This window comes from Lucilia cuprina, chromosome 5 (genome assembly GCF_022045245.1).
Source record: "Lucilia cuprina isolate Lc7/37 chromosome 5, ASM2204524v1, whole genome shotgun sequence".
Lineage (NCBI taxonomy): Eukaryota > Metazoa > Arthropoda > Insecta > Diptera > Calliphoridae > Lucilia > Lucilia cuprina.
This window is the reverse complement of record NC_060953.1, coordinates 17,421,467-17,443,802: the sequence shown is the minus strand read 5'-3', so window position 1 is coordinate 17,443,802 and position 22,336 is coordinate 17,421,467. Positions and strand designations below refer to the sequence as shown.

General features: G+C 28.4%; 1 protein-coding gene across 5 annotated transcripts in view; it reads right to left on the bottom strand.

The window, feature by feature from the left end:
• The window catches only part of LOC111677106 (serine-rich adhesin for platelets), a 31,463-nt gene extending 10,318 nt beyond the window's left edge, over positions 1 to 21,145 (bottom strand). Inside the window, exons 1-5 of one of the 5 annotated variants that reach the window (XM_046951375.1) lie at positions 20,933 to 21,145; positions 19,274 to 19,595; positions 1,997 to 6,216; positions 362 to 1,230; positions 98 to 293 (exon numbers count right to left, since the gene is read on the bottom strand). In XM_046951375.1, the coding sequence (XP_046807331.1) occupies positions 98 to 293; positions 362 to 1,230; positions 1,997 to 4,983 (4,052 nt within the window). In that variant the 5' untranslated portion in view covers positions 4,984 to 6,216; positions 19,274 to 19,595; positions 20,933 to 21,145. The other 4 variants (XM_046951376.1, XM_046951377.1, XM_046951378.1 and 1 more) reach the window with 4 other exon arrangements.
• Positions 21,146 to 22,336: the final 1,191 nt, after the last annotated feature.

The following is a 22,336-nucleotide window of genomic DNA, read 5'->3' as shown; positions in this document are numbered from 1 at the left end:
AAGAAGAAAACAAAAGAACAGAATTGTTAATTTAGAAAAAGGGAATTCAAAGGAAAAAAACAAAAGTAAATATTGTTAAAGAGTTCAGTGTACTTACCAACATTTATCACAACAAATCATGTAGCCGTCATCGTGAGTTAAATCACAAATACAGCGTGTAATTGAATCATCTTCAAGCTCTGCTTCAGGAGCAGTCTCAGTTTCTTCGCCAGGGTCTATATCACCGACTGCTAGTCTGGAACTTGTACTGATAGCAGAATAAGAGTCTTCATCTTGATGCAGGCGGGTTAGTGCTAAAATTAAAAAAGAAGCATTTTAAATACACATTGTTTCAGTCGTTGGAAACTCAGAAATTACTTACATTGTGTACTATAAAGTGCATAATTTTGTTGAGCTACACCACCAGCTGCGGCCGTTGCAGCTACGGCTCCTATACCACCTAAAGACCACTGCTGACTATGGCCTGTTGCACCACTCGATGAAGTTGCTGATGTTGACGACAAAGCATTCGAATTTGATGCCGGTGCCAACTGTATAGCAAAAGATGTAGGCAATTCCAAAGGCATTGGATTGACATAGGTGTGATCGAGTAGAACAGCATGTAAGATACGCAAACGTATATCTTCAGTTTCGACGGGAGCTGGTCTTATTTCTTCACCAATTATGTCATCATCATCATCGTTGGATGAATTATTAGCACCCGGTAATGTTTTAGTAGCTTGCAAATGTATCACCTGAGCTTGAGGTTCCATAATCAAAGCTGCTGGTGGTATAGATGGTGGTCGTGGCATTGGTGAAGGCGGCATTGTTGTTGACACCCCTCCTCCCATTAGGTTCGTAGCGGAAGCTGATGCCATAGCTAAGCTTCCGCTACTTTGGGCCACAGCGGCTGGTGTAGTCACTAAATTACTATGATGACTGCTGCTGCCACGTAGGGAATTATGATTGCTAATATTGTTATTGATTTGGTTAAGGTTTTGGTGGTGGTTGTGATTTTGGTTGTAGGAAGAATTTGTTATTATTGTGGTCATGGTAGCACAATTTGTTGTTGTTGTACAAGTTGTTATATTGTTGGTAGTGGTAGTTGTTATAGTGGTACATGAAGGTAAAGGAATAATAAAATCGATTAGTGATGTTGCACTAGGGGATGATGATGATGTATTGTTAGTTGTATATATAGTGGCCGTTGTTGGTACCACAAATGCACAACCAGTGTGATAATCTTTAATACTATTGACATTTTATTTTTCGTTATTGCAATATTGCAGATAATTAATGAGTAAAACAATTTTGAAAGTTTGAATTTTTTATGTTTTGTGAAAGGATTAGGGTGGAGGATATTAAAATATTTTGTTTGAAAAAATAAATTAAATAAAAAATAAAATAATAATAAAAGAAATTTAAAAATAACAATGTTTTAAAAAAAAGTTTATAAAATAGATCTGAACTACTACTGAACTAGAACTGAACTAGAATTGAACTAGAACTCAACTAGAACTAAACTAGAACTCAACTAGAACTGAACTAGAACTGAACTAGAACTGAACTAGAACTGAACTAGAACTGAACTAGAACTGAACTAGAACTGAACTAGAACTGAACTAGAAATGAACTAGAACTGGACTAGAACTGAACTAGAACTGAACTAGAACTGAACTAGAACTTAACTAGAACTGAACTAGAACTGAACTAGAACTGAACTAGAACTGAACTAGAACTGAACAGAAAGGTTCTGGGATCGATTTTTTGTACAATTGAGTCTATTCAAAATTGTTTCTATCAAAACAATTTCTAGGGAAGCTGTATAACAATAAAGTTAAATTTTTTTTACTTAATTTGGTTTAGAATAATAGAATATATTTAATCTCTTGAATCAAAAATTAATGAATATTTTTCTCTTATTCAAAGTATATTATAGAACTCAAATTGATCAAACATGATAAACTAACTCAAAAATATTAAAAAATGTATAAATATGTAATAAAAAAGCACTTACTTGACTTTATAATACTCCGTTGATTTTCGCGACATTGAAGATTCATGTAATTTACGTTCCATTGACTGGGAACGAGAATTAGGAGCACTTTGAGCTTGTCGTAACGCCGAACCGCTTAAATTGCCACTCGTTGAATTGTTCGTCAACGTACTGTTTGCAGCTGCTGAAGTTCCGCCCGTTGTGTGTGGCGTAATAGTTGTCATACTATTACTAGTATTAGAAACTGTAATGTAATTGTTGGATGAAAAGGAACCAGCCGTTATATTTGAGGAAGCTGTTGACGCCACCGCCGTAGGGTTAGTTGCATTACTGTAATGATTAGGTGATGGCTGTTGTTGCTGCTGATGATGACTTGCGGAAGCTACAGCAATATTTGCTGCTGCCGCTGTAGTGGGATACAATGTATATTCTCGTGGAGATAATAAAATATTTGTATTATTATTGTTGCTGTTGTTTGTTTGCATAATTGTATTTTGTGGAGTTGATGAGGTTGGAGGTGGCAACATATTGTTGTTGTTGTTATTATTACTGTTTGAATTCAGCGATGGTGAGGATCCTGCTGATGATGTTGTTGTTGTTGATGATTTTGTTTGAAAAACATGCTGTTGTTGTTGCTGCTGATATCGTTGATTACTAAATGATTTCTGGGACATACTTTGCAATATGCGAGCAGACAGTTCATCTGTCATTTGTGTACCATTTACCATCATTATATCATCAGTTAATAAAGATGAAGTTGATGATGCTGTTGCTGGAGTCAATGATGTTGTTCCCGTTGACGTAGATGTTGAAGAAGTTGCACCAACAGCTGCACTAGCCGATGTTGGGCTATAAAGATGATTACCATCTACTATATCATAATTTTGTAAATTTTGATATTGTTGCTGCTGTTGTTGCTGATGATGGTGTTTATTATTGAATTTTTGAGGCTGTTGCTGTTGTTGTATAATGGTACCTTGAGCATTTACAAATTTAATATTACTATTGTTGTTAGCTGTTTGAAATTGTTGCTGCTGTTGTTGTTGTGTTTGTTGATTAATACTTTTTTGGTGCAATTGAGTACCAGGCGGTAATTGAGCTGCCACATTTACCGATTGTGCATATTTTGAATTGATCTTATTAATTTTTGTCGATACCCCACCACCGCTATTCTTATGATGATTTATATAAGTGGTTTGTGGCTGTAACTGTTGATGTTGCAGCTGCTGCTGTTGAATTTGCAAATTATTTTGGCTATTTGACTGTTGATGTGGTAACGTTGCTATTGTTACAGCGCCAGCGCTGTTGAGTATAGCATTATTATACTGTTTAACAAATTTTGATTTGCCTCCACTGCCCTTGGTTGTATGATGCTGTAAAGTCAATTGATTAATATTTTGCGTTTGCTGTTGTTGTAGACTTGAAGTTTGTGTTATAAATGTTTTGACTCCTTGCGTCGTTTGCAAATTGTTCATTAATTTCGTAGTAGCCGCTGTATTGTTACTATTATTCATACGTAGCGTCCCGGCTGTTGTTGACTTCTTTATAATATTACCACCACCAGAACCTAGAGCAGTTGTTGTTGTCTTAGTACCAGCCGTATTGTTTGTAATAAATTTCTGAGGCTGTTGTTGCAGAACCATTGTTTGTGCCGTTGCTGCATTATTCGTTAAAAGAGCAACATTGCTGCTATTGGTATTTGAGTTGGCATTTCCACTTTGTACTCGTGATGTTGTCAACATTTGCATATTACGATTTCCAGCAGTCATATTGATTTTCTGTTGTCCTATAGCATTGGTCTGTTGCAAATATTGGGTACCTGCTACTGAAGATGTTTGTTTGAGCGTCGATCCCTTGTAGTTACCAACATTTGCTGTAGCTACTGTAAACTTCTGTTGCTTACCGCCCGTAGCAATGCTACCACCAGTTGCTGAAGTTGTATACAAGTTTTTGGCATTGACAAAATTGATTGTTTGTCCTGCTGCTGAGGGCTGTTGATGACTGCTAGCAATAATTTGACCCTGTGCTGTTGTTTGCTGTTTTGACAAAACTGTCAAATTGCTTAATAGGACTTTAGAGGTGGTAGTTGTAGTGTTTGCATTTTGATTAGTTGCATCAATGATCATGTTGCCGGTGGTGCCATCTGTGCTGACAATCTTGAATATTTGCTGTTGGTTGATAACCTCGCCTGTAGTGGAAATCATCATATTGCCTGTGTTGTGATTGTTGGCAGCTTGTTCTAGAAATTCTTCAGAAACTTGGATCATATGGGCCGTCGGCGTAGGCTGCTGTTGTTGCTGCTGCTGCTGTTGGTTATGATGGTGTTGCGTTTGATGATGTTGTATAGATGAAGCAGCCAAATTGATCTGCTGCACATGTTGCGGTTGTTGATGCAGATGATGTTGATGCTGATGATGTTGCGGATTTGTGGTGGTGGCTGTGGCGGTGTTTGTATGAGAGGTATGCTGTATTATTTGTTGCTGTTGAGAATATTGTTTAGTTTGCGGCATGGGCACGGTTTTTAAGGTTTGTATATGTAAATTTGGTTTATTTAACGAAGTCGTTGATGACGACGACGTAGACGAGGACGAAGACGTCGAGGATGTGGACGATGTAGAGGACGAATTATGAATTTTACGCCCGATTACTACACTGCCTGATCCTGAACCTAATCCTCCTAATTGCAATTGTTGTTGGTGCTGTTGTAGTTGCTGATGGTATACTGTACCATCAACCACAATTGTTGAATGTTGTTGCTGCTGCTGTTGTTGCTGTTGATGATGTTGTTGCTGTTGTCGTTGCTGCTGTTGATTTTCATTAACATCATAATATTCATAATATTGTATTTGAGTTTGTTGTTTTGGTTGTGCCTGTTGGGTCTGTTCTTGTGGTAGATGAAGTGATGAATTATTAACTGTATTAATAGTTGTTGAGGAATTGTTGATTATTGTACTAGATGCTGAAGATGGTTTCTCAACTACAATTATACCCGAAGATGGCAAGGGCATTATTTATTTAAAAAAAAATACCTAAACTTGTTTTTTTCGTATTTTTTATTTGTTTTGGATTAGGAAGTTTTCTTTGATATCAATAATCAAAAAATACTTCACCAGAGTAAGTATTATTTCTGACAGAGGTTGGTTATTCTGATTTGTAAGTGTTTTTCTTTTTTAATGTTTTTTTTATTTTATTTATTTACAAAAATTAAAAACTCAACAAAAATTGTAGTAAAAAGGTTTTAATTTGAAAATAAAACGTAACACAAACAACAAAATTCTAGCAAAACTTTTTTTGTTTTTGTTTTTACTCACTTTACTTCTCTTCTGATGAGGAGGATTTGACCTACTGCTAGCTGAGGCTGGGTTCTTTTGCTTTCTATCTATCTATCCTCTTTACAGTAATTTGGTATTTCTTTTCTTTTAATTTTTTGTGTTTTTTTTACAATTAATTTTTTAAATGAAAAACTGTTTTGTTATTAATTTTTCTTCTTGTTCATTCATTCGAAAATGTTAACATGTTTTTTGTTTTCTGTTTATAATTTTCTTTTTTTCTGTTTATTATCACTTAACTGTTATCATCATTTTTTGTAATTGTTATCGAAGTATTTGTTGCAGTTGTATTAAATTGTTTCTTATTCTGATCTTGTTGTAATTGCTGGCGGCCAATATTTTGTTGTATTGTCGTTTTTTCGTTAGTTTCCTCCAGTTGATGTTGTTGCACATAAAGTGGTGGCGGGCCCCCAAAATCATGGGGGCTTAATTCAAAACAATAGTCCGTGATATTTAAAGCTTTTAAATTATGTATTAAAAGTTTTGATCGTTGAATATTCTTGGACAACATTACATTATTAGCCATTACATTAATCAACATAACTTTGGTATTCAGAATTTTTAATAGTTGTTGTTGTCGTCTACTAATATTAAGATTTTTATTTTCTTTATTTTTATATTTAATAATATTTATTGTGTTATTTCGATAACAATAATAACGATAATTGTGGTGTTTGTTATAATTTAAGGGCCGTTTACGTTTCTTAGGTTTCCTCCTTTGGAAACGTTTAAAACAACTATTGTTATTTGTTGATTCCACGATCGTTGTTTGCTTTGACGTTTTCTCACTCAAAATTATCGTGAAGATTTTTTTGATTTCGTTTTTTACTTTTATTTTTTTTTATAATTTTTTCTAATAAATTTTATTTTTTTATTATATATTTCGATTTATATCGTTGTTTTAATCACAAACTGTAAAGAGAAGAGAAAAGAAATGAAGATTAATAATTTGTTGTTTTTATTGTTATATTGAAAACTCTGTAATTTCTAAAGATCTAAACGATTTGTATAAATATTCATTTTGTTTATGTGAAAAATTGAAAACAATCTCCTAAGTTTTCTTTTGAAGTAAGAAGTTTTGACATTCAAGCGATTGTAACATAGTGAACTTAACTTCAATTGTAAATTGTTTAAAGCCATTTCGCTAATGGCTAACGATATAAACTCGAATCAATTCAGATTCTACAAATTTTTAGTAAGATGGTTGATATCACAAAAATTATTTCAAAATTTGGAATGTTTTATGTACAGCATTATCTCCAAGTAACTAAAAATTATAAAAATAATAACTTTTGAAAGCAAATTTTGAAAAATTGTAAGGTTTTACATTTAGAAATTAATTTTTTGCAAAAAAAAAAACTACAAAAAATGATAATAAAGGCGCCAAAGTTAAATTTTAGATAGAGAGTTATGGATATAGTTGCTCTCATTATAGAGTATTGAAAAAAACTATTATAATATTGTAAAAAAGAACATACATAAAAATTTATTGATTTCAGGTATTTAATAAAAATGTAAAAAAACAGAAAATAAGACAACAAATAAATGTACAATGATTAAAAACAAAACATAAATAAAACATGTATATTGTAATAAAAGAAGATATAAAAAAACAAGATTAAAAATAAAGCAATTTATTGACAATTCAAGTTTTCAAAAAAAAAAACACAACAAAAAACAAAGAAATCATCAGATAATTTTTGCACAAAACAAACTCGTAAAAAACATATACAATTCAAAGGAGAAGGTGGAACACATATAACAAAAAAAAAAATGCCAAATTTCAGAGATTACATAACAAACAACCAGCAAAACAACTACCAACATCTTCCATATAGTAGTTTGTACGAAAACGAATGAATAGTTTAAGTACCAAAATACGAATGGTAACAAACAACAACAACAAATATCAAACTACAGGAACATACAAAAGACTAACTGAATCTTAACTATATAAAAGTCCCTTTAACAGAGTTAGAGTAGAGACAAGATACTCGTCGTTGTAGGTATTAAGTTAACAAATTTTTTTTCGAGGATGCCGCCGCCATATTATGTACAATTTTAATTGCAATTTTCAATACTAACCAAAAGTTCTGCATACAAAAAGTAGAAAAAACAACAAGAATTGTCAACAGAATTAATAATATTATAACAAAATTACTTTTACACTGGAAATATTTTTTTACTTTTAAAAAGAAAAAAACTAATAATTAAATTATATTTTTCTTTTATTTTAATATTTTTTCTCGGGAACTTCAATCAATATGTAACTACACAAAAAACAATATCTGTATGTACTTGATTTACAAATTTTTCTTTTCATTTTAGTTCGTGCATTGTATGCTTTGCTATTTTCTTCTTATTTCAAATTAAAAGCGCATACTCAATACAAAAACAAAAATGTAATATAAGAAAACAAATAGAATAGAAGTAAAAATACAAAGCTCGAGAGTGAGAGAGAGAGTAAGAATCAAGTAAATTGAAAGAATTGATGGTTAAGCTTCAAACACTAATATAATCTAGGAATACTAAACAGAAAATCAACAATAAAAAACAAAAGGTATTTTGCAAAAGTAACAAGAAGAAGCATTACTCTAACGAATACAACTCTGACAAGTCTGTGTAATTGCAGAAAAGAAAAATATCAAAAAACCCTTAAATATTACAAAAATAATTAATTTTACTTTTATTAAGACTGACAGTTGTTATAATTAGTACGCAATACCTTGGTATAATGACACAATTTCATTTGTGAATTTTATAATAAAATATTCATTTAAAGGTAACAAGAAAAAAAGGTTCTAGAAAAGATTTCGAGACAATGGGATATACTTTAGAATGTTTAACATAAAATATCCAAAAGTTTGACAATAAAGCACTAATATGATTGGAAAAAGTTTCTTATTTAATATAAGTGATTATCTAGTATCTAAATGGACACTAGAACTGTAGAGGGGTCTCCCAAATCACTAATTCACGGTAGAAATTATCAATTGTCCCCATACGTTTGCAACTATCCGTCCCATTGTGGTTTAGGACAATCGAAGATGATGGCACAGAATGGGAACACCCAGCAGGTTAGTACTTGTGGTACTTTATAACAACTTTTCTCTAGCGACCCTTAAAAGCAGATGGCAATTTTTGTACATATTTTCGCCGGTCCATGTACAAAGCACTTTAATTAAGTAAAAAAAGAGTTATAGTACCTGAAACATTATTGGCCCATGCTCCTTACCACCTACAGTGTTTTAATATTGTCATATAATAAACTATTCTTCTGAACGAAACGACCATTTTGTTCTAAATCCAAAGATTGTCAACTCAACAGCAAAATTAACCTGTTGTTTTCATATAACGAAGATCTTCCGTCATCATTTAAGACAACAGCAATCACACGGTCAAACTAATGACTTACAAAGGTTTCCGTAAGCCAAAAAGGAATCAGCTGATTCATCACGAAACAAAACATAGAAACTAACTAAGCCTTTAAACCATTAAAGTCTGAAAAATATAAGAATATCGAAAATTGAATGTTAAAATATCAAAAATTCCATTTCTCCTAAGGACTTAATTGATCATTACTTTTGTTGTAAAAGTTGAAAATGGAAAACATACTTAATCTCTACCCAAAGCTAACACAAATATTGTTGTAATTATTCGCCAATATAATGTTTGGCATAACAGATATAAGTATAAATTTTCTAAAATTAATTACATTCACATTACAGATGTACAACATCTGCGTCATAAATATTTGTCGTTCTAATTATCTAATTATAAACTTATTATGAATAATCGTTTTTATTTTTGATTTCAGTTGCAAAAATCAATAATAATTACTCTATAAAACATATATATTTACATATAAACATATATATTTACATATAAACATATATATTTACATATATAATTACTCTATAAAACATATATAAGCAAATAAATAGATATGTACATGTTGCAAGGGAAATAATTAATTGAAATGATTGTTAGATCTTACAACGTTGGCAATAAAATGTGCAGAAAATACCTAATAATACTGTCAACTTACCAATTTTTTCTTACAATAAAAATATTTTTTGGGACAACGTTTATTTGACATTTTCTGAATATTTTACAGACAATGTTGTAAGATCTGACAACCGTATAACACAGCTTTTACAAGCTATATTCTATATTGTTATTAATTTTAAAAATTCAGAAAAATTTAGAAATTATTTTGAAATCTTTAAAGTTAAAAGAAACCTTATGATTTACATGGGTGTTTTAATAATATAATATTTCTAAGCAAATATTAGCGTCAAACTGGTAAAGGATAAAAATACATATTTGCTTTTATTATCATAAAATTTAAAATCTACCACGTCTACAAAACAAAAATATAAAAGCACTTAAAGTGCATCATTTTTTTCTTTTTTGGTGTTGTACTAAATATAAACACCATCATTCTTTATTGACAATTTTTCATGGTAATTTAGTTTTGTATTGAAAAGAATATTATTTGTTTTTTTACATTCATATACTTATTAATTTACTTGTGTCTATTACCAATTTGTATATGCCATTTTGTTTGTTTTTAATTTTGTGGTCAATAGTTTCGATTTTTTTTATTAAAATATTAGTTTGACAGAAATAAAATAAATTTCCCAAAATAAAATAAGAAAACCCAACCAAGAAGAGAGTATTGTGTTTTTTTTTTATTTTAATGGAAGAATATTCTCGTATATTAATCTCCCAAACATTAGAAATGAAATGTACACAAATATTACATAGTAAAAAAAAAATTAAGTATAATGTATTTTTTATCATGTATTGATGTTTTTTTCTGTATTTTGTTTATATACGTTTTTCTTCTTTTTCTTATTATTAATGTAAAAAAACACAAATAAACGTTAAGCTCTCTTGGCAAACGTGAATTGTTTGATGGCGGGACATTGAGTGGGGGACGGAACAATGATGACTGGGTTGATAAATTCGCATATATGTATGTATGTATGTATGTATGTATGTATGTATGTATGTATGTATGTATGTATGTATGTATGTATGTACTGGTAGTTGTTTTATTCTTTGTCGTTGTTGCAACCAATAGATAGATACACAGAGATTGCACTTTTTGCTGTTTATTTTTCTTTTTTTTCTAGATTGTACGTTAGTAGTGTGAATAGTTTTAGTTATTTTCTTTTCATTTTTTTTTTTTGCAAATTTTATTTTGTGCTCAATATTCTTTTCTTTTTCTACTTTTGATTTGTAATATGTATTTTGGCATATTTATAAAGTTTACTTAGACAACACACTTCTATAAAGAAACAAATGTTTCTATATACCCCCGATGCTAAAGAAAATGCCTTAAATTTGGTGTAATAAAAATACCGGATTATTTTAATATTTTATATTTCTATAAAAGGAAAATTTATCGAATAGGTTCGAATAGTCAATATACAAATATATTTTGTTTTTATAATTAGAGAATAAATACAAATTTTTGCTAAAAAAAATGTACAAGTGTAGTCAATTGTCAAGTCTATAGACTAGTCTAATAGTCTATTCCTAATTCATAGACTAGTCCATTGCCTAGTCTATAAACTGTTATCCACTTTATATTGTGTTAGTAACTACTTAATGTGATCATTTAATAATCAAGATAATAAGAAAATAAAATCGTTGAAATATTGGTTAGTTTCCCAGTATAGCCATATCAAACAAAACGAAATGTCACTATTTGTTATCATAACAACGAATGCTTTATAAAAAAAGAAGAAGACTACTTTTAGTGTAATATGTAAACAAATTGAAAAAAATTAAAAAAAAAACAAATAAATTTAATGTTTTTGAATCAGCTGTTTACATTTTTGTTTTTGCCCAAGTTTAATCCAACTTCAAACATCCAAAAAAACTGCAAACAAAAATTAAAGAACTCAAAAAAAACTTTACATAATTAAACCTGCTAGGCTCCTGTCAATATGCTTCAGAAACATTATTCGCAATGAAAACTAAAAAAATTATAAATGAAGTCTTAGCTTTATTGCAAATTTACCAAACATTGCAAATATACTACAAATACTGATATCCGCTCAATTTGAATAACAAATTTTTTAATTTATCTTTATATTTCCTTCGCATTCTAATACGAAAACTACTTTATTTTTTGTCGTTGAATGTATTATTTTGTTCAATTTTTATTTTACTCTATGATAATTTTTTTTGTTAGCATTTATTTATTATTCTTTCTTTAGCAATTTTCTTCTGTATCCCTCTTTGTATATGTAAAATACAGTTTTTTTTTTCAATATATTTATTTTTTTCGTAGCGACACTAGAGTCTGCTTGCTCTGTCTTGGATTGTTTAGTTGTTTGATTGTTTGAATAGTTGGGTCTTTTGATCGGTCGGTCGGTCGGTAGGTTGTTTGTTTGGTCGGTCGTACGGTCGGCTGTTTGGTCTTATAGTTCGTAGCACCCAAAAAGTGAATGCACTAATTTTGCCTTGGCACTCGTCATCTATTCAACGGCATCAGCAGCAGCAAATAACAAACAACACTGCAACAATAATAATATTTTCAGTTGAACGTCGTCTATTTCATTTATGTTATGGTGGTATTTTATACAAAAAAAAACTGTATACGTGATTTTTTTTTATACAAAAAAAAACTACACAAATTTGCCTACATTTCTATTAAATATATAATCATATCATTTAATACAAATACAATTGCAAATTGCAATTACAATAACAATACATTGTTTTTCATTGCAGTTGCATTGCAACAAAGAGTAATGCAGACAACAATACTAGTAGTTAGTACTTGCTAAGCAGCAACAGCAAGGCAAATAATAAAGTATATAAAAAATGAAATAAATCTATTTTTGCCTAAGTAGTTGTAATAAAATACCAACTTATTTTCTGCCATTTTATTGTTATTATGATTTTATAAATCTACTATAATAATATCGGCGGCGAGGGCATAGTTTTATAGTTAATTTAAATTTAAATTATTTTGAACTTTAAGGGTTAGTTGTTTTGGTATTTATATTTTATTTATATTTACACATTAATTTATAACTAATTTTATAAAACTAATGTAAAATATGTATATCAAATTAAACATAAAATAATTGACCAATTTTATTAGTATAGTATATTTTTGTGTTATATAATCAAGTATTACTTATAACCAAATAGATTTATGTTATTTATATATAATTTTTAGTTTAATAATTTTTCTAAGTAAGTAACTAGTTTTCTCCTTTAGCTATTAGCTTTACAGCGTTCCTTGTTTCTTCTAGCTTTGTTGTTGTTTATAACAGTCCCACCATACTGACCACCAACCTTGTATGTTTTTTATCCTTTTTTCATATTTATAGTGTACATTGTACTTACAGTTTGTACTGTTGATTCTCTTGCACAGTTTAAGGTGGTCATGTCATTTATTGATTGTTTACCAAATACTAACGTAGAGAAACGACAACACATCCACATGAAGAACGCAGTTTTTTATTTTTTTTATATATAAATATTGTTAGCATAATACTATATCTTGATAATAAAATGTCTGGGTAAAATGTCAGTAAAAGTTTTACATTTGCGTCACTCAAATAATAGTTGTTAATATCACCTTTTGTTCTAAAAGAATGTTTACATTTTGTTTTTGTGTAATTATTTTTCTTTCAGTTTAAGTAAAATGATTCTTATCATCAATGTTTTAAATTATGTATTGTATATTTAAAAGTGGAACAGTATTTTTACGTTAAAAAGATACCTGATACTTTTATTAACTCAATATTAAACTTAATAATCAGATTAGTTATTCTAAAAATAAATTAAATCTAATATTAATCCAATTTGCTGTTTCCTGACTACTAGAGTTTATGTTTAATAGTATTACCATACTCAAATAACAGAAAATTACTAACTACATTTGCTATCAAAATAATTATTGTTTTTTTTAAGTATAATATAAAAATATAAATTAAGAAATTTTAAATTGAAACCAAACAGTTAATAAATTAGATTTTTTATGAAAATTTTGTTTTATAAACCTTATTATAAAATAAAAATGTTGTTTTGTAAATAAGGGGGTAAGGATGTACTTAGCTAGTTAGTTAGTTTGAAAGGAAGATGTACATATATACATCAAATCCGAAGAAGGTCTAGGTGCCTCTAACGGGCCTGTTGTGCACTCCTTAACTAGTGCCTCAGGTGGGAATCGAACCCACCACTTACGGTCCACCAGACCAGAACACTAACCACTAAGCTACCGGAGGCCACATAGATGTACTTGTTCACTCATAATTTTTAATTCAGCAAGTACTTTAGCGGACAAAATCAAGTTCCATTTTAAAATAATTTCAAATTATAAGAAATAATAAAAATATTCTTATAAATCTCTTCAAAATAATAAACTGTAGAAACAATAACATGAAAGTTCTATAACACGTTTAGAACTTTTTATATTGATTTATTTTTATTTCAAGGTTTTATTTGCCTAAGGTCAGTTAATATTATAAAAAAAATGATAAGAATATTTCAAAAAAAAAACTTCTAAACACTTGAAATTAAAAAAAAAAAAAAAACACTGATTGGTATGTAACGACACAATGCAGGGGGGATTACTCTGTAACTCGATTCGAAAGAAAAACAATTCGAATTTGTATGTTAAATACATTGTTTTTCAGAAACGTCTGCTTTCAAATCGAAAGACGGAGTAAATCCCCATAGTTTATAAAATAGTTTATAAAATAACAAAACTAACTTTATATTTAAAAAATAATCTTCATTTTTTAATAAATTTATTTATATATGTTTATAGTAAATCAAAAATTAAATATTTTTTTTGTTAAAATCATTAATCCCTATTTTTCAATAAATTTGAAATTTTTGTCATAATCAACAATTAATATATCGCGACAAAACTGTATGTATTTACATTAAATTGTAAAAAAATCTAAACAAAATTATTCAAAATTGTATATAAATTAGACGCAATTAAACAAATGTCAACCAATACAAAATGAGTATAGAATATAAAAGTTTTAACACAAAAAAAAAACAGGGTGCAGCCTACTTTACTAAAAACAAATGCAAATAAAAGTATTAAAAAAAAACTATAATTTTATGTACATATTAGTAAATGTTTAAAAAAAAAACACATCTATTTGATTATAGTAAAACATTTCACAATTAACTTTTTATATGCTAATAGGTATTATACAAAAAATTAAAAAAAATGTGAATTATAAATTTTTTTAAATGAAAATCAAATATTATATAGAATGTTCTGCATCATAGCGCTATCAAACAAATTTAATGATAATTTCATTACTTATATACATATAATTAAAATTTTAAATCAATTAGTTATCGAATTTGCAAAATATAATTTAGAATTCAATATTGGACAGATGGTGACAGAAAGTAAAATAAAATTTTGATAAATCTGAGGTTATATTTCTTTATATTATTTAAAGCTTTTAAGTCTTTTGAAATACATACTTGCATTAGTTAAGACTATTTGTCATTAGATTGTGTTGGGTGCATGGTAATGAGGTTGCGTACGAACTAGCTAGATTAGGTTCGAACCTTGATATAGATGGCAGGGAAAGGATGATAAAACCACCCATTTGTCACAATAATAGGTTGATATTCGAAAGAATACGCGACATCATTAACCAGTCCTGGAATGGTAGTAGATTTTATTGCAAAACATGATATGGGTGTTACAAAATACTTGTAGGACTGGACAGATTTAATCTAAGGGATCTGATAGGGATTCTAACTCAGTTAGAACCTTTGTCAGTAAGTGGGACAGTAGTGTACCGGACTATTGCGGGTTATGCGAAGATGAGGAGAAAGTAGAGACGACCAAGCATATAATTTGCCAGTGTCCTAGTGTACAGAAAATCAGGCTGAAATGGCTAGGGAATAGATTCCATGGCAAACTGAAATTGCGGGAGCTAACCCTCGCAATCTACTAGGTTTTGTCAAGAGAATTAGTAACTTCTTTGACTGGGCTTTATAGGGGAATATGGATTTTCTTTTATTATATAGGTATAAAGGAAATATATATTATATGTAATTATCTGTATTTTCATTTTTGTGTTGTGGTAGTGTTTTGGCTTCTCTGTTTTCTGAATCACTTTCTTGAAGGAAATCACAATGGACCTTATAGTCTCCGAGTGGACATATATTGTTTCTACGGTGTATAACTTATAACTTAAACTAAGATCTTTAAACAAATGGTTGAAAACATTGGTTGCACTTTGCGATTGATTAAGAAATTGTTTTCTAATATTAATTAATGTATTTAGTTAAAGACTATCACATAATTAGTCAGTCCCCTTTTTGGTTATGCCCCTAATACATATAAAAATATATAATTTTAATTTTACTCTTTTGTTTTGCAATTTCTAGTTCTTGATCTTTTTGTTTTTGTTTAGTGAGGTAGGGTAGTAGTACTTGAATGTAAATAAACTACGTCAAGCATCAAGAAGTATACATACATACATACGTATTTGTTTATACAAAATGTGGTTGCAGGGATTTATATATTAAAAGTAATCACTAATACGTTTATAAATAATTTTACACAAAAAATTGGCATTTGTAAAAGAAATATATAATTAAATTAACAAAAACTAAAGCCTAATCTCAAAAAAATTATAAATTAATACCTACAATAAAAGAAAATAACCTTTTAACGTAGAATTTATTATATATATTTTAGTGAGTGTATATTTATATTAAATTTGATTATGCCTTCACTACAAATGTTTACAGTATATAGATAAATAAATAGATAATTGTTGCCACCACTTGGTTTATGGTGGTTTGATAGTTTTTTTTTATTATTTATACCTAATACACAACTATTTTCACTTGTATTTTACTATGGAGTGCGGTATTATTGTTCATTGATTGTACTAATAGTTTAGTTAAGAGAGTGTTGCTTTTTGCTGTTGTTTACTGCTGCTCAGCTTATTTGTTCATGTTTTTTGTATCATTGATTGCTGTTTATTAGTGATATTTGTGTAAAAATACCCAGCAGTATTGGGAGACTAGAAAAATTCTTAAATTTTATTGACATTTATGATTGAAAACCACTAGTCTAAGATGCAATTATTAATTGGTTTTGATATATGTACAAACATATGTATGTACATACATATTTGTTTGCTGGTATAGGCGGCCAATGAATGAATGTTGCCTTAAATTTAAGCAAGCAATGCTAAGATCAAAACCAATATATATAATATATAATTTCGGTGACTTTAAAAAATAATCTGTTTGGTATAAATATATTTTCCTAAGTTTTTGTTTACTTTTATAATACATTCACATCTATCTTCTTCTTTTTTTATAAAACATCCATTTGTTTTGATAGCAAATAGTGACATGTGTATGGCAACACTGTAAACTTTAGACTACAAACAAGAGCACTTCAGTATCTTAATTAATAAATTTGGAATTAGTAATGTGACAAAAATTTTAATGTTTTAATTATTTCTTATTTCTGAAATTTTTTAATAAGGTGTACATTTTCTTTAATAAAAAAATAAACAAAAACACATTGATAAACAAATTCGTTCCTTAATAGGTAGTTTTTTAAAAAGAGATTCGACTCTATAAAGCTTCAACAGTAGTAGTTTTAAACAATATAGGTACTTAACATTTATTTAGTCATCTACATATGTAGGTATTTATGAGTTTTGGGTATCCAATGCCAGCACTCTAAGGACTTTCTATTTAGATTCTCAATTTTAGATCAATAATTTAACAGAATAATCCAAAACAACGTTACAAAAGAAAAAAGTTCATTGTTAGCCATTTTCTGAACATTTTACTGACAACGTTGTAAGATCTGACAACCGTGTACCTATCACGGCTTTTAGTTTGATTTTGAATCAACATTTTTTGCAAGTTTGGTCAAGATTTGTTTGTTCTATGTCTATGGATCCAAAAAATCCAAATTGATTTTATATGTACCTATCAATTTTGATCATCAAAAGGTAAAAGAAACTTCTAGCATATAAACGATAAATTTAAGTAATTGCAGCGATAACGTTGAATCGTATATGACTTTTTTTTAAACCTGTGCTATATAAAAGAACTAACGCTAACATAATCCACTCGTTAGTTGAAAAATATCGAAAGTCGAGAAAAAAAATCTGAGGTACATACTATATACTACACATACACAAAAACGTAACATACTTATATACTGTACATATTTGAATGCATATATTAATAAAATAAATGCAAAAAAAACTGCACCAGCAAAATGGCAAGCTTCTTGATTTAACATTTATAGGATTGGCAACTCATAAACGAGGAGACATGAAAAGAACGAACGAACAAACACATAGGAAAGAACAAAAATAAAGCAAAGCAAAAAAAAATAATCAAAGCACATACACACAAAGAAAAAGTAACCAGTTTTACAACTTTTGCTTTCGGTTCAAAAGAAAATATAAAAAAATAAGAAGAAGAAGTACTAACCATAATAAGCACTAAGCTTATATTCTATTCTTCTTTTAAAGCAGAGAAAGAGAAAAATATACTAATGAAATAAATGAAAATATAAGCAAAAGACCAACATTTTTACAGGCTAAAAAGAAACAGCTATATTATCTTTATGAAGCTTTTTTCTGCATATTATACGTACGTATATAAACACAAAATAGAGATTTGTGCGACAGAAAAACTTTATTATAGAGGAAACAAAGAAAAATAGAAAATAAAATTTTATATTAAAACAAGTGAAGAATATACCAAGTATTTGGTAGAAAACTTTTTTAATTATAAATAACCTTAATTATGTATAAAAAAAATCACTTTACATATTTATTTCGAAGACAACAACAAAATTTAAAAAAATCTGCTAAAAATAACCTCAATATTATATATTTTTGAAAAAATTGCAATATTTTGATGTATTATTCTAATGACTCATGACATTATATTAGATACTATATACATATGTATCTATTTTTATCAGTTTTTCAATTAAAATATAATTTTCTGTTATTTTGATTGAAAAAAGTATAAAAATTGAATAAAAATTTGCAAAAATACAACACTGCGCAAGTCACTAAAAACAGTAAACACGTTAGTTAATATGTATGCATGGATGTATTTTACGAATGTATAGGTAAATGAAGAAGATAGAGAGAAAGAAAAAATCTAATGTTGCCATACTTTACTAAGAGAAAAAATCGATAAATAAAAAAAATAAATTATATTAATATTATATTAACGGTATATAATAAATTTATTTAAATTTATATAGTTAATTAATCACTAACAAACGGTATGGAATTTGTTAAGCAAAATCGCCAGACACGCGTTTCACATACATTTACATATTGTACATATTTATGAAAGACGCCATTTTTACGAATCAAATAAAAGGCATGTTGACCAATAAGTTTAAGAAAGAGACAACTAATTTACAAACTATGAAAATTTCGTTAGATAGAAAGAGACAAATATACAAAAAATGGCTACTCGATGATTTAAAACGTAGTAAGAAAATATTTTGCAAAATTTTTTATTTAAAAGTTAATTTTGTTAAAGAAATATTAAAATATATCTTAAAAAATTTATCACGAAATATAGTTGAACTTTTATAGTTTTTATTTATTTAAAAATTATTTAATATTTGCTTAGAAATTCTGTATAATTAAAGGATTATTTAAAGTTAATATAGGGAAGAAGAAGCATATATATTTTTATTCAATATGGCGGCCTGAACTTTGACAAGTCAAATTGGGAATAAAAAAGAAAATTACATATTAGAACGTTTTAAATTCTATTAAATTTACGAAAATATTAAAAAGAATTGTTAATTCTTAAATTTCGCTTAATTTTACATTAACTTTTAATTGAATTTATTTAATATTTATGATTTTTAACCTATATTCGTTAAAAATTTCTGCAAAATCTGCTAGAAGAGTTAAGAATAAGTGTAAAAACTTACCATTTTTGTTTGTTTTGATAATGTTGTTATTTTAAGCCATTTGTTTAAAATTTTTAGCAAATTTTATTTGCTAACGTGTTATTAGTTTAATATTTTTCACACACACTCAATTCTGTTACAACTTAAGACGTAATTGCGGACAATTAATATTTTATTTCTTTTTTTATTTTTGTATGTATTTCTTCTTCACTTGTCACTTGCTTTCAAATAGTTTTTCAGTTTTTGAAAACTATATACATGGAACTCCTCTTCATACAAAATTAATCCTTTCACTTTTTTATAGTTATCTTATGTTTTTTCTTAATTTTTTCCATTGAATTCACTAGAAATTTTTTATTATTATTTATTTAATGAGGAAGAAAAAATTGTTGGCGCGACAAAGGTATAATAAAATAATAATGTACTCCACACAGATCTATTTGGTGGAAGTGGTAGTGTTGTATAGTAGTTTCCTTTTTTCTCTCATGTTGTCTTCTTTTTTTCTACTGCATACACACTACTTTTTGACAGACAGAGTTGTATTTTAACCTAACTTTTTCATTCCGTTTTGAGATTTAATTTTGCCGTGCGTTGCCATATCGTTAAAAGAGTTTGGAAGAAGAAGCAATAGTAGAAGTGAAAAATATAAGAATGAAAACAAAAACAAAATAAAATTGAAAATTTTCCAACTTTTTGCTTTGACATTTTATTCATATTCTTTTTTCCTCTTAAACATTTTTTTAATAAATTCACTTAGGACAGCCATCAACCCAACTAACGAGCGAAGCAGCCATCTCTTATGGTCTGCTGCTGCCGATGTCTATCCTTGTGTATACCCCTCCACCCCTTCGCGTTTTTTTATATTTTCTGTTTTTTTTTTTTACAACAAACCCAACATCAACATCGCGAGCAAACACAAAATATTTAAATGTAAATACATATATCATATATGTATGTACGAATGGAGGTACGTACATGTACCTATTCGTATGTAATTGAGTATATACACAGAAATATCAAGATTTTTATATAGAATTTTTCAGGGCTTGATTGACTGAATGTGTGCAAGTGTAAGATGAAATTATTAACATGTACTAATACCTATAATATTAATTCTAGTTTTTAGAAGAAAACTTTCTAATTTTTATGCATTCGATGTCGTTGTTTTACTCTGCTCTCTCAGCGGGTAGAAGTAGTGGAAATACACTAAATTTGCAATTGTTTTTTTGTACATTCAGCAGACAACAACACAAAATATAATATATTTAATAAGAAATGCCCACGTACATACAAAAATATTTTGTCATTTCAATTACACTTTATAGAACTAACACCGAACAACAACCAATAATCAAAATGTTTAAAACAAAAATCTGTCATTTCTTCTCATCCTCATTTCTATATATATATATTAAAAAATATACACAAATTTATATATGTATATATATATATATAGTATGTATGCCTGTATATATTACATATATTTGATTTCATTTCTATAAAACAACACTATAATTATTAAAGAGTCGCTCGACCGCCCCCTCTCCCCTTTCCTATGCCCAATCCGTATTTTACTTTGTATTATTGTATTATTTTTCTTCTTTGCACAACACCTTTTAAAATAATTTTGTACTTCTTTATCAAGCAACAACATACACACACACTCTCACATCAACTTACATTTTGTAGTTTTATTTTCTGTAAGTTTTATTATTTTTGTTAAATATTTTTTCACTTTGTTATTATTTTTTTCGTTTAATTTGTTTAAAATTCATTTATTTTTTTAATGGTTTTAATAGTTTTTTTTTTATTCACTTACATTTTTTCCATTTTTGGAGCAAAATGTGTGTACAAGTTTTTCACGTACGTTCATTCGAAGACTGCAAAATTCAATAAATGGCGGCTCTTCGTTGAGTTTGTTTTTTCCTTTTGCTGTTGCTTTTATCGTTAATTTCCAACATTTCTCTTTGTCTAACTATTCTTCGTTAGGTTTTGGCGTTTAAATCCAATTAACTTGTAGAGTTGCATTTTTTGTGAGTCTCAAGCTTACCAGACTAGCTGTATTTGTTCATTTAGTGTTAATACAGTGTATATTTTTTCATCTAAGTGTAAATCCTAATGATTTACTACTGTTAGTTTAGATCTTTGATAAAAACTATTATTCTTTCAACAAGTAAACCACTAACACCTGGTTTGTTAAGAAACTTTTTCTTAGTTCTCTTTTGAAGTTTCCTTAATTTCTACACATAGAAATTTTTGTTTCAGAAACTACGTGTTAATTGCATTGATTTGTTTCTGTAAAACAATGTAACTATTTTCAATAAACTAATTTATAATTTTAACAATTTTTAAACATTAAAAAGACAGCTTTGATTAAATTTATAGGTTACGTCATAAGGAAGAATATAGGCTAAAATATTTCGACAAACATTCGGAATTAAATATGGATTAAGAAGTTACAGTACATATGTAAAATACTTGTCGTCTAATACCACCTTTATAAAGTACTTCTTATGGTGCCTTCCACTATAAGGTAAATTATCAATAAAAATCTTCTCTGCAAAGAGAGAACACTAACCACTAACCTACCGTAGCTTCCGGTACGTTAGTGGTTAGTGTTCTAGTCTGGTAGACCGGAGGTGGTGGGTTCGATTCCCACCTGAGGCACTGATTAAGGAGCGCACAACAGGCCCGATAGAAGCCTGGGTGTATTTCTTCGGACAAAAAAGTTATTGAACGAAAAAAGTGAAAAGGGAACATATTTCACGTTAGATTATGTTTTTAATAATTAGAGAAAAAGTCATAGTCTTTTATTTTATTATTGTGTTTCTGCAAAACCCATATATAATTTGTGTATGCTCCATAAAAAAAACTGATCTATTTTTTCGTAAATACTGCATTGACTTAATTTCGTTCTGTCTATTTGGTTTATTAACTCAAAAAATACTGAAATTATTTAATTAATTTAATAATTTCAAGTTTCGAAATGAATGGACCGACTTTATGTATGGAATATTTTGTAAACATTGGACTATAAATCAATTTTAAAATTTTCTCATTTTCAATATAAATTGGTGTTAATTG